At 42.9% G+C, this 13856-nt stretch overlaps 1 protein-coding gene across 3 annotated transcripts in view; it reads right to left on the minus strand.

The window, feature by feature from the left end:
• Positions 1-8277: 8277 nt before the first annotated feature.
• The window catches only part of ABHD5 (abhydrolase domain containing 5, lysophosphatidic acid acyltransferase), a 32037-nt gene continuing 26458 nt past the window's right edge, over positions 8278-13856 (minus strand). For 2 of the 3 annotated variants that reach the window (XM_068935537.1, XM_009687898.2), the window contains exons 6-7: positions 13586-13772; positions 8284-11235 (exon numbers count right to left, since the gene is read on the minus strand). In XM_068935537.1, coding sequence (XP_068791638.1) covers positions 11146-11235; positions 13586-13772 — 277 coding nt within the window. In that variant the 3' untranslated portion in view covers positions 8284-11145. Of the gene's footprint in view, positions 11236-13585; positions 13773-13856 lie in introns of all 3 variants that reach the window. The other variant, XM_068935538.1, reaches the window with a different exon arrangement.

The following is a 13856-nucleotide window of genomic DNA, read 5'->3' on the forward strand; positions in this document are numbered from 1 at the left end:
TTTATTGACGGCGGGCGGCGGGCTCCGCGGCTTTACGGAGCGGGCCGGGGGAGCGTGGGCGCCTGCCTGGACCCCGGCCAGCCGCAGGCAGCAGGGCCCTGGCCCTGGCGTCGTACCTCAGGCCATAGCGTAATCAATCGGCGGAGAGCGGTCCGCGGCGCTGCTTGGTAATTGCTGAGGTGTCGGTAAGAGGCTGCAGGGAGGCGACGCTCCCGCTGCCTCTAGGGGAGGGGGAGGCGCGGGCGGACGGGCCACGCTCCTTCTGCACGGGCTGCTCCCCCGGCTAGGGCAGGTTTTCGGCACCCCTAAGGGCCTTTCTGAGGCCTCCCCGTCAGGCTAAGTGTTTACGGCGGTGGCAGCAGCGTGTCCGCCAGCGGACGGTTTGATGTGTTGGTGGGCGAGCGCTGGCTCGCTGCCGTCCGAAGCGCTTACGGCGGCAGATCCGGCCAGCGCCGGGGCAGCAGCTCCCACGAGGCGTGAGGCGGAGGGAGCCGCCGGCGCGGCCCTGAGGGGCGAGATCGCCTCAGCCACACGTCCGCCCGGCTTAACAGCCGGAGAGCTGCGTGGTCTGCGGCTGCCCGGGCACGGCGGGGGCGAGCAGGAAGCGGAAACGAAGCCCCGGTCCCTGGCAGGTTGCAAAGAGCAGGGCCGCAAGCAGCAAAATGAGTTTCTCCCCCGCTGGGAGAGGGAAGCTTCCCAACGCAGAGCCCAGCCGCTGCGGGCCCTGCCTGCCCCGGGCTGCGCCAGCGACTCCATCCCGCGCGTTCAACAGGGCCGGCGCTCGTTTGTGCGCCTGGCCGTTCCCTCCTCGCAGCTGAAGCGTCAAGCGGTGACTTCCGATGAGACGGGAGTCTTGCGCGGAAGTGGTTAAAGCATCCCAGCCTGAAAGACCCCCAAATGTCCCAGAACCGGAGTGGGACGGTGACCCTGGCTGGCAGGAGCACGGCTTGGTGCCCCGCACAGCCCCCGGGGAGCCTCGGCGCCCCTGGCCCGCGCGCCCACCACCGCCTCTGCCGCCGGCGCGGCAGCGCTCTCTGAGCCATGCTGCAAATGTCGGAGCATTCAGGCACTGGCAAGTTTGAGGCAACTGGCAATGGGCTGCTTTTGCCCTAAATACAGGGGCTGAAAGACTACTTTGAAAGGAGGAGGGGGCAAACCCTTGCCCTATCCACCCAAGGGGAGCAGGCGTGGTCTCCTAGCACATCCGCACTCCCTACCACGTATGGGCTCCATAGCCTGACCCTGGACGGCCACTCCCATGGTTTTGGGAAAGAAAGGGGGTGCTGAGCTGAACCATGTCCGGCTGCGGCCACCAGCCGGAGGGAGCTGATGTTACAGGCAGTCAGCAGCGGGCTGTATGGGACTTGCTAAGATGCAACGGGCCTCCCCAGTGCTCCTGGAAGAGCAAACTCGTTTTAAGTGCCACCGCCTGGATGGCACTATACCGCTTTTGTTCAGCCCCTGGTGGGAGCCGGCAAGCACAAAGATGAGTACAGGCAGTAGGTAGGTGAAACTGTCAGCTTAATGCGTGATGCTACTGCTGGCCGCAGGTGAGTCTGCACCGCAGAAAGGGTCTGGGATGTGGCAATGTCACCTCTCCTTTCATATCTCCCATCAAAGCGCTCCTGCCAGAGGTATTCCTCCTTCCCTCCTCGGCACAGATTGTGGTTTCTAGCTGGTGTCAGAGGGTGTCCAGCAGCACGTGGGAGTGAGGAGACAGAGAGCAAGAGCCTCTCTTTTATTTACACAAACGTCCCCTGATGACTGATGCCCAGGATGCAGTGGAATTTCAATTTTCCCCTTGAATGATGAATCATGTCCTGTTTCTGTAATGCACTCTTTGTGGCGGACACGTCGTCTGTCATGCGGCTCTGTTGCCTCTAAAACCCTCCCCACCTTCGAGCTGCAGGAGGAGGCGCCGGGAGCAGATGGCAAGGGCACAAGGGCCATCACTTCTCCCCAAGCTAGCGGCGCCGGGTCCTGGAGAGCAGGTGTCCCACGGCCGCTGCTGGCCACTGCAAGGACCCCCGAAGCCAGACGTGGCCTGGTGGGTGCCAGTCTCCCCCAGTCACCCCTGTGGGGGACTGGGCTAGCTGGGCATGGCTAACAGGGCACTTTCTCCTCTCCTTCTCCCACCTGATGCTACACCAGTGCCTCTCTGAGATAAAACTCCACTCTTACAATTAAACATATAGCTCAATCTAGTCATTTCCATTACTTTGGGGCCAATCTGTTGCTGGAGGAAGTGCTAAGCCTTTTGGTTTCTTTGCCCCTGCAAGGGAACTAAACTGAGGTGCTGCACTCACACTGCGCATTTCCCTGGGGTTGGCCCTTGCCGTGGGGCCAGGGGAGTCTGTCCCCACCAGGACTCTATAAACCTCACTAAAATCTTTCTGTGTCTTTCTGTCCTAATAGTGACATGCAGTGGCGGCACACTGCAATGGAGATTTCAGAGACCGTCGCACTCAGCCCAAGTTTCTGGTACAGGTTACAACATGTAACAAGTTTCCATAGTCACATATGTATATATATATATTTTTACTAATGGTTGAACATGTTGCAGGGTTCTCATGCATTCACGCATGTGCACGGTAGCCCCCATGGAGGATTTTGCTGGCTCTCCCCAAGCTTAGAGAGATGGGCATATGCGGCTAAGATTGAGCATGAACAGGGGTTTGCAGGAGAAAATTACGATGTCCTTTGCAAAGTAATGGCCACCTTTTCTGTTTTCCAATGGATAACTAAACAGTGTCATTATCTCGATAATGAATCACTTACAGTGGTCTTGTTTTGTATAACATTGTTTCCTTAAACCTCCTTTGCATTATGCACGTGCATGCACATACACATAAGTCTACTAAAAAATTTTCTGTTGAGAGCCTGCTCAAAAGCATTCGAGGTGCCACTAATTTTCCTAAGACATGGCCAGAGAAGAGGTGGTGCATCCTCTGGAGCAAGCAGGGTGCCCTGAGAGGCCAGGCTGGCACAGGCTGGAGGGCTCCCAGCTGCCCTGTCCCAAATCTGCACCCCACGCAGACCTCACTGCCTGCCTGCTGATCATCGGGGTCTTGACATCTGCCTCAGATAGGTTCATTAAAAAACGGTGAGTTTCTTCCCTGTGCTCTTAAGGTGGTAAAACCTTTCCCTTTTACCAGGTTGGCAGGGTGCAATGCTTTGTTTAGCCCTCATATAGCACACCCGTGACTGTAGCCCACCGCGCACCATGGCATGCACAGTAGGCACTTTGGCACTACTTACCTACCGTTGCTTGCAGATCAAGTAGCTAATGTCTAAGCAGTCCCATTTAAACCCACAATCAAATTACGGGAACAAAATTAGAAGCCAGACTGGAGCCACTTTAAAAGTTGCCCCGTATTTAATAATTCTCTTGCAGTTATTTTTACTCTTATCACCATTTATTCTCATTCTGGGGTTGGTCTGTAATAGCGCAGGAGGTTCATTTGTGCTCCCTCTCCTCTTTGCAACGTCTAGTCTTTTCTGTGCGGGTTTCATTTCTGCTTTGTGAAAAGACATTAAGATAAATAAAACAATGGTACAGTACTACAGAGGTCTAACTTTATGGGATCACACCGTACTCTCCCACCGCCCTCTCTTCCTTGTACGAAAAGGGTGGGTTGTTTCATCTTCCTCCATCTTCTTCCATGCCCCCACCTATAGTTATCAATCTGTTATGCTCGCGGAAGAAGATTTTGCAATGCAGTTGCTTTTTCTTATGCAAGCACCACACACCAGCGGGAGCCAGACAGGAGCTGCTGGGGCAGTGGCGGCGGTTTCGGAGCGTGAAACTGATGGAGGAAGGGAAGCAAAAGCCTCCGCTTTCCCCGCTGCTCCTGGGGTCCTGGGGCAGGGTTAGCATTTCAGGCGTGGAGGCGCTGGGGCAGGGGGAAAGCAAAGGCCCAGCTAGGAACTGGCTTGCGCTAAAGCAGCTTTGCAATATGATGATTTGCATGTTTATTAAAGATGAGATTGATGAGAGTTCAGATTCAGTCACCTGGCTGGATTTTCATCAACGTTTCAGGATATTGCCAGGAAAACAAAACAAAACAAACAAAAAAAACCATGCAGCTTCTCACTAACCCTTTAGCATATAAGTCCATACTACTTTCAGATGCCTTCTGGAAAACGAGAGCTGTTGTACAGTAAACAGACACTACTGTGGGGTTAATAGCTGTTTTCCCCTCAAGTGACTGCTGAAACCTGTCAGCAGTACAGTGTCAGCACCTGTTTAAAAATGGTAGTCGATAACTCACGTGACATTTTGGTGATGCCTGCCTCCGTGCCACACCTGGACTCTTCATCCTTTGGACATGGCGTGACCCTCACCCGCAGCAGGTACTAACAGCCATTCGCTGGCGGGAATCATGGCACATACCACAGCCTGGGAGCTGCTGCAGGGTAACTAAGAGAGTACTAAACACGGCCTGACTCTGCCTACGCAGAACAAGGAACTACCCACAGGCACAGAGAGTTGAAACACTGGAAATTTCCAAGAACAAAAGAATGATAATTTGCAGTCAGCAAGAGGTGTTGGCGGCCCCGGGGGACCCTGCTGCCTGTCAGCCGCGTTGCGGCAGCACCCGGAGAGGCTGGGAGCCGAGCAGGAGGCACCGGCGGCAGACGGGCAGCAGGGTTGCGTTCAGGTTGCCCTCTAGGCTTTCTCCATGCCTTAAGGGCAGCCGATATTGCCCTGCAAAGTTTCTGGCTGCTTTGTAGCAATGGTTGCACGTTCCTGAAGGCTTCAGCCCTAAGCAGACTAACTGCAGGTATATCGTTTTGGTGTTTAAGATGCCCAAGAGGCTCAAAGGGTTTGTCCTGGGGCTCCAAGCAGCTGGACGGGGGGAATTAAATTGTGAGAAGGGGAGCTGCAGTGAGCAGAGGACACCGTCACAGTGCTCAGCCTCCGCGAGCCTGGAAGCAAGCCAGAGCCAAGGGCTGCAGAGGGCTGACCACCCAGCCACGCTCCCCAACCCTCCTTCACTGCCCTGCTCACAGGGCTGTCCACGCACACAGCTAGGAGTATTTCCCGAGGAAGAAGTTTCTACGGGAGCAATGGGAATGATTATTGTTTTCTAACCCTGCATTATTCAGATCAACTACTGGGGGCACTTTCCAGGCAAAACTGGCCACTTGTCTGAAGTCAAGCACAGCAGCTTTGTGTACAGCCGGAAGAGCTCAGGTAGAGCTGTTGCGTTGCCGACAGATGCTGAAGATAATGAATCTCAGGTAAATGGGAGCAATAAATTCCTTCTCCAAGCGGGCTTTCTGCATGTGGTATTTGCATCCACCGACCTATTTAGCTTCAGTTTTAGATTTGAGCTCTGAGCGAATGTAAATGTCTATAAACAAAGTCAAAGCAGAAAGGCTGCTGGATATTAGGCAAACATTTAAATATTATGCAGTTACAAAGGAAGTGATAGTCTCACCTTGCCCCACATATGACTCCAGCGATTACGTGTTAATTACTTTTGCACTCAAAAGTGCAAAATCAGACTTGTTAAAATACTGAGATTCTGCTTGTGCTGTTATTTTCAAAACATATCTACTTCTTACCGTAGATTTAGGGTTAACACTTCACCCCACAGCCTTCATCCAGCTTTCAAAAAAAAAAAAAGATGTTTCAGCCCATTAACTTTCCTTTACAAGTAAAGCATAAGACATATGTAAAGTGCAATAAACACCTAGTTTAGTGCAGTCACCTCTTTGATCTTGCTGCTGCTAATTAGTATCACTTATAAATTATGTAGATACAAAAAAAAATCTAAATTTCAGGGCAGCAACACGTCTTTGCTACTTGTGATTATTCAATCTTTTAACAAATATACAACAAATATTTCTATAATTTCTAGATAAGAAATATATTAAAAATTTCTGAGTATTTTAAAAACATTTCAGTGGAATGCTAGATGTGAGCACTAATGAAGCAGTTCTGTTAAAAAAAAAAATCTACATTGTATTGCATGTAAATTTTAAGGCAGGAGAGATACTCATATGATTAAAATGCTATTAGGCAAAATGGCATACAGCCAAGACCCCACTACTCATCTTGCAATATGTGGCACATGATCCTTAGTGACCTGGCTTGTTCTAAACTTGTTTTTTCATTTTACCTCAGGCAGTTCAGTGTCCCCCTTACCTCATACTTTGTCACCAGTACATTTTTGACTCATAAGAATACCATTTCTCATTATTTTCCGAATACAACAGGAGGCAGACATTCTTTACATGTTTCCACCCAAGTGCCAGTCTGAGGTGATGTTGCTAGCTTGTGAAATACCATATGCATTCAGAGGGCAAGCTTTAGTACCAAAAATGTACCATATGTACCAAAACTTTACAGGCCCCATGCACCAGACAGACTTCCCTCTAGCTAGTGCCGCAGGCATTCCCTTTACCTTGATAAACTTTATTATTGTACAGTAAATCTTAGCTAGTGCAAACAAAATGAAAGAGAAGGGAGCTTGGAGATGGAAATACTAAGTGCTAGCTTGCTGTCTCGTTCCAGCGCCCAGAGAAAAAGCTACAGTTTAGACAAAGATCGTGTTTTAGGGAGGCGATGAAGAATTAATTGTAAGAGAAGGTACTTCAGTTTAGCACTTACTGGATTACAGATGTTGTCTGCCTAGGGCTTAACTACCTTCTTGCATGCAGCCTTATGACAGCAGGCTAACTTCTGTTCTAGCTTACAGTTTCACACCTACCTCCAGGGATTTCAGTTTAATTCTTCTTTCTCCTCGTTTGTCAGTTCTCACGCACACTTCCTATGTCGTAGGCACCAGTGATTCTTCCCTCACCATTTCCCTTATCCTCAATCAGATCTGAAACAGTTCTTGAGGCAAGACATACATTTATTCCCCGCACTCTTCGGCTGAATTTTGCTATTTTCAGCTGCCTCACTCATTTCTAGCTCTTACTTGTGGTATATGGTGTCATTTCAGATACAGGCCTCTGCTGCTATGCTTTGGCCCATCCATCTCCTTCCAGAAAGCCCGAAGTCTCAACCGATTTTCATTTAATGCCACTATTCCAGAAAGCAGTGCTGCATGCATCTGTGTCCTATTTGGACCTCACTACTCCCTCTAAAACAAGTCTCTCCCCAGTTACCTTTACGGAACACAAGCTGACCCTTTGCCGAATTTCACTAACAGCTGTGTTTCCTACAAAGTAATTTTCTAGTTGGAGCCTTCTGGCAACTTAGGTGCACTGCTATGCTTAAAGATAACAGCATGGCTAATGGTGAATGAGCCAATGTAATAGAAGAAGACAAGCTGTCAGATACTTGGATGAGCCCTAAGAAATTACCCATTTAAAGCCTCATTCAACAGCTACAGTGGAAACAGGTGTACTTAAAGACTTTCACTGAATGAACTGGCACTTGTGCTAGCAATGCCCCTGTAGTTACTTCTCTTTCCCGCGTTAAGAAAAAGCAAACAGGACTTTTCATCCTCTTGCTCCATGGTTACCTTACTCTTTTTCCAGTTGGTTATGGAATAATCCTGACTCTGATGAACGGACAACCCCTGCTTTTGAAGGATGTACTGAATTCAGAATAACACAGAGAACACAGGTAGAATTAGTGTAAACACACTAAAAACTGCATACAAGCTTGAGAGATGTAGCCTTCTTAAAAAGAAAGAGCTGGAAGAGTAACATGACAAGCAAACAAGCCACTACCTGTTTTAATCTCCTAGAGTATTGGGGGAAAATGCATTTAAGAGGTGACTATTGGATTTTTGCTTCTAGAGGCTCACACTTCAATGAATGTTAACAAAAATAGGCATTTCTAAATATGTCTGCCCATATATTAATTCCAAATGGCTTTATTGCATCTCGTCTAACTCCCAGTCAAAATATTGAATAAGAGTGATTTGGAAGGGCTAGGAGTTTTGAATATAGCAGGGATCACAGTGAGTATTTCAGAAGGAAATTGCCAAATCAGTTCAGCATGAACTGTTACAGCAGCCTTAAAAAAGATAGCGTTTAAAAAGAAACACCAGCACTGGTTTAATCGGAGAGAAACAAGATGACAGCATTTCTCCTGCTTGGATCCATCTCCAAGCTCAATGTCTAATAATTCACACGCTCAAACTTCATTTCGCAATCAGATATGAACAGTGACTTTCTTGTGACTCTTGCAAATGTTTCATTATGACGCTCTATCAATAAATTAGTTCTCTGAAATCATTTTTTGGGAACTAAAATCTAAGCTGGCAGGGTTCAATAAGGAACAAGATGAAGTCAGCCACGCAAACAAAATATTACTAAGTTATTTTAATAAAATTTTATCACAACAACCTTAGGAGGAAGAGAGTGTCCTGGAGATTTAGACAGTTAATCTCAGATTTTTATTAATATTTAGGATTTCTTATGCTATGCAATAGCTTCTGATACAAAGCTGTCTTCATTTTGAAGCTACAACAGGATAGATCTTTGGGTGCTTTCACGCTTGCGATTCTTGTCTTATTTTACAGCACTCTAATAAAAACAACCCCATTCACCACAACACATTTTAAGCAGCCAGTCACTGAACTGGAAGAGAACTTTTGGAGAAACTGAGCTTACTCCTTGAGAGCAATTGTTCACAAAAGGTCTAGCTTCCAGGTCGTTTCAGTATATGCTACTCATTATCTGTTCAGCACCTATTATGATGTTTATTACAGTAACTTAGATTACATTGTACACAACAGGATAGTCAAAAATCCACCTTGACCTTCATGAGAGTATCTAATACTGCCTCGAAGGTAACCAACACACACTTTCTTTGTATGTACCATCAGGGTTCTCAACTTGCAGCTAGTTGTTGACAAATGCTCACCTCCTCAGTTAAATACAAGAAATTTTAAGAACATTGAGGCATTTGAAAACGAAGCTTTACTATATTGTTTTTAATGGTTTTTTGGATGGTTTAGCACAACTTATTAATTACTTTTGACTTCCAGAGCTTAATCACACACAGATTATTACAAAAGCAACATCATGTCTTAACGTTAAATCAAACACAACATTTAAGATTTTTTAAATTGTGCAAAACTTAAGCAATAAGTTTTATTAGTAAAATGAGCTGATAAAGCAAGGGATATTCACATTCAGTGTGCAATTTTTATCCCTACCTACATCTTTTGATGTGGAATCTGGAATTCCCATCAGTTAAGTGCTATCTGAAAATACCAAGTTTGTTTTGTGTGTTATTATTCGGAAGACACTCAGAATATGTTTTCAGGTTAGGTTTTTACACACAATTAAAACGAGTAATTTTAACTGATTAATGCAAATTAGACACTGATAAGTGTGGAAAAAATACATACTGATGGTATCAGTGTAAATGGTGACACGACTGATAATTTATAGCTTATACTAAACATTATAACCAATATTCTGATTTTCCATTTTGAATGCAAGATTTTAGCAAATAACACATTAAAAAATAAATTTTGGCATCTGCTATTTGAAAATGTAATTGAATTCAATAACTTATTTTAATTAAATTATTTAACTTGTTAGATATTAAGTGCTACCAGTCAAGGCAGTCACAAAGACTGTTTGATGTTTACATAGCACCATATACGTAAACATCTCCTTGAGGGAGAGAGATTATGCTCAGCCTGGAACATAATCAGAATATTTTCTGAACATTTTAGGTATCTGCCTTTCACATCATAAATATGTGCAACAAATCATTAATATGAGCAAAAATGCAGAGAATTCCACTCAAGCCTTAAGACGGTGCTATTGTTAATTAAAATCCTTTATGTATAAAAGTATCAGGAACTCTGCAGTAGTCAATTCAACATTCAAAAGCAGATCAAAAGTTTCATGTAAACTTGTTTTTAAAAAACAAACCACCACATGATTTGGCTTTAAAGTGACAAAGTATTTTGCTTAATATAATTTACTAAGCATGCGAAGAACTAACATCAATCTACAGTTTCAAAGAGATGCAGAGACTGAATTAGCTCTGATTTCAAAATACCCAATTAAAATATATAGCTATATAAAGAACCTCCAAAACATATAATTATAAATTGTTACAGTGGTATTGTTTATTCCAGTAATAATCCTTCCTATAAGGAGGCTGCATGTTAACTGAAATACACTATTCTCTTGCAGTTCCCAATTAGAGAACATCAGTATTCTTCCCCCTCCCCCCAGAGTTTATTAAAAAGCAGACTAGGTTTTCTATTGAAAGAAAAAGGGAGTTATACTCACTATCCAGATGGCCATTTCCTAGCATTAATCCAAATCTTGACAACTTATCTACAATTGTTAGGTTTAGACTACCAACAAATCTTGCAGTAATTATACGCTGTTAAAAACAGATGGCGTAACTAACAAGCCATCCTCCATATTTTAAAAATCACTGAAATCTACAAATCAAAATATTTCTGGAAGCATGAATGTCAGTAACATCACTGACTCTTACAAACTGAGGCTTCAATAAAAGTTACAGACACAGAAGAAAATGCCTTCAGATAAATGGAAATAAAATCTGACAGCAGAAAGATTTCCTAATATTGAGCTCTGATTCTTTAGAAACTGACATGTTTCAGTGACATTGTGCATTATTTTGGCCCTGTCTCTACACCGAAATCAGCTTCACAAGCTGTTATAACTCCAATAGAAAAAGAAAACCCAAACCTTAAAATATGGTACATGCTGTTCTGGAATCCAAAAATAAAATATGTATGAGCAATTTCATATTCTTGCTATGAAATATCAACTAGAAAATATAAATGTTTATAAAGAAACTAAATTGCATTGTATGCATTATATCTATATCGATATAGCTCTCTGTGTCAGTGGAGACTGCAGCATCTTTATAGCATTCAATGTACGCAAAATTCAATTACAATTTGAAGAGAATTCCAGTTTTAAAAAGTTATATGTAATTTCATATACGACAGGCCAAAAACCTAAAGACAAATCTCAAATAAACCTTTACAAAGTTTACTTAAAATCTCCCTGTCTCCCCAAAAGGCACTAAGTGGTTTAAGTGTGCAAACGACTTCTTAGAAGAAATAGTGTGCAAACAGAGCCTGTTCCACTAGCTCTGCATTCTTTAGCAATCTCTTACAGCGTATTGCTATTAAATGTTATCTATAGTAAGAGTTTCTAAAGAGTAGAACACAGTCAGTCCACAGAATCACAGATGTCTTTCACTCTCTGATTGAAGTCTTCAGGTTGATCCGCATACACATAGTGACCTGCACCAAGGATAGCCTGGAGGATGAAGGTGGAGAAAGAGGTCAAAAGGAGAAGAATGTAAAATATATATATATTATTGGGATATGTGAAGAATATCCTCACAAAAGACTGAATGTTACACACTACCAATTTGATACGTTATTACTTGAAAGGAAAAACTTGAAAATTTAAATCATCTATTACTTCCAGTCTGTGTTAATGAAGTTACCACAGTTGCTGCCAGGAGGTAGTTTCATGCAACCTAAAATAACAACAGTCTAAACTTAAGGAAAAAGGAAAGTTTATTTCACCCGTGGAAGGACTTTGTTACATAGGAAAAGAGGGTAAAGCCACTGTTTATTCAATTGCACACCTTTTTAAAAATAAGATTTAAGTGGACAGATGTCACTGCAAAACAAACTTAAGAGAACATTTTACATATCAAGCTTTCAGTTAGTCTTTATCTCCTTCATTCTCCACTCAAAAAAAGATCTGCAAAGTGGCTCTTTACTTTTATAAGCAGAGAGAAAACATTTGATCATTTGTATTCCCTTACTATAAGAATGATATGGAAAAGGCTAAAAAGGTACTAGGATAAATGGGTAAGAACTTAGAGGCTTAAATTGCTGAGGATTTTCTAGACTGGTGGAAGCAGATTTCAACCCTCTGAATTAACTACTATTTTAAGCAGGGAAAAGTCAAATCCAAATGATGCAGTATATGGGAAGAAAAAAAAAATCACATTTGTGAGCCTTTTTTTGACCTAGATTATTTCACTGAAACCATGTAATAAAATTAAGGGCTTAAGTAACCACACATATGGTGATTAGGGTATTTCTGTAATTTATCACTCTCTGCCAAAACTGTTATGAAGCAAGTCACCATCACACCGCATGGTAGAGGTGCTTGACCTATTTTCTTTTCATGTTATAACCAGTCCAAGATTTATCTGTATTCAAATCTACTTTTCCCCTCCTCCACCATTAAAATATTCCTTCTTAAGTCTCTAAAACAAAGCACAGCGCCTTAAGTAGAAGTATAGCTATGTTAGCATGTTAAAACAAAAACAAACCGTCAAGTAAAATTTAGTTAGAAATAACCATACATATTAAAACCCTCAAAACCTCTGTGCACTTTACCATGGCTGGTAAAGCCAGTGATAAAAGAGCAGTCCATGTTTCAGCCTTATGAGAGCCCTTTCATTCCTGTGTTTTTGTGAATGTCTTTCAAAGTCCCTGCAACTTGTTCCACTCCAACTACCTTGTAGAATCTGCACTTGGCTTGACAAAATTTTAACCTGAATCACAATAAAACATTATCTACTGTGCCTTCTAAAAAATCACTGACTAGACTGGAAAAACCTGCCTGACTGACATATGCTTATTATAATAACCTATTGTACACTTCTTAAGGGTAATTTTTTGTTAAAACTTATTCTCTGGTTAGGCAGTAAAGTGATGCTTTCAGTTCTGGATGTTAGCATTTATGAAATGTATTTGTATTCTCTAACACATGTAAACAGTTCCGTAAAAACATCATTTCTCAGATTTTACTTGAATGACTTGTTCAAGTATAGTGTAGACATTACATACTGTATATTTCTGTCCAGTTAAGACTCAACATCAGTAAGAAGACAGCTGGCATATTCTACCATTTTATCACCTCATAAGATTGTAGCATATACACATATCCAATTATCACAGATGACTGATGTGAGAATGCGTGAAGAATACTTCAATGTTTATGTGTTTTTAAAGAAACCAAATATGAAATGCAGAGCGTGTGCACATTTGCATCAAGTTACGAGTGCACATATTTTAAATGATAATGCCGTACCTCTAACGGGAACATACTTGCTAGAAGGACATAACTGACTATTTTTGTAATGATTCAAAGAAAGGTGCTTCCAAGAACATCAGCACCAGACATAAACCACTCTCTTTATCAGAGAAGCAAAAGCATTATACAAACAGATCGAAAAAACTTGTAACATGAGAGCCTCCTGACTATATCATACATAGATGTTGACGTTAAGAAAGCTGTTGTTTAAAGCAAACAAAAAAAATGTCCAAATACTCACCAGTGACCACAAAAACTATTAGTATTAGAATACTAAAGAGCAAAAATTTTTGTAGAGAAAAAAATGACCTTGCTCATAGACCTAATTCAGCTTCTTGTGCTAAAGTAAGTTTCACTCTTACTTGGGGAACTCATACACTTTTGTTTCAATTTTCTTTTTCTGTTCCAGAAATCAGAAATTCTTATCCAAGGCTTTAAATCAAAGGGCCATCATTCCCACAGCTAGCATGAAAAATGCATAACATGGATATAATTAAAACAAATCCACACAGATAAACTAAAAAAATGTCTGAAAAAGTCAACTTACTATTGTCTTCACATATGAATTTGGTCTAAGAGACTGGATAGTGCTGCCAGAATTGCCGTCTATACATGAACGTGCTCCATAGACCACAGTGATTGGAATGTCTTGATCCATGTGTGAAATCCGTTTCAGCATTGGCCTTTTTGCCCATCCATAAGGAATAGTCATGTTCTTGAAAGCAGTTTCACCACTTAGTCATTCAAAAAGAGATAAAAAATAATTACAAAAAAACCCCCAAACTTCTCCAGTGTCTCTGCCCTTTTCTCTTTTCCCT

This window comes from Struthio camelus, chromosome 2, assembly GCF_040807025.1.
Source record: "Struthio camelus isolate bStrCam1 chromosome 2, bStrCam1.hap1, whole genome shotgun sequence".
In the NCBI taxonomy this organism is placed as follows: domain Eukaryota; kingdom Metazoa; phylum Chordata; class Aves; order Struthioniformes; family Struthionidae; genus Struthio; species Struthio camelus.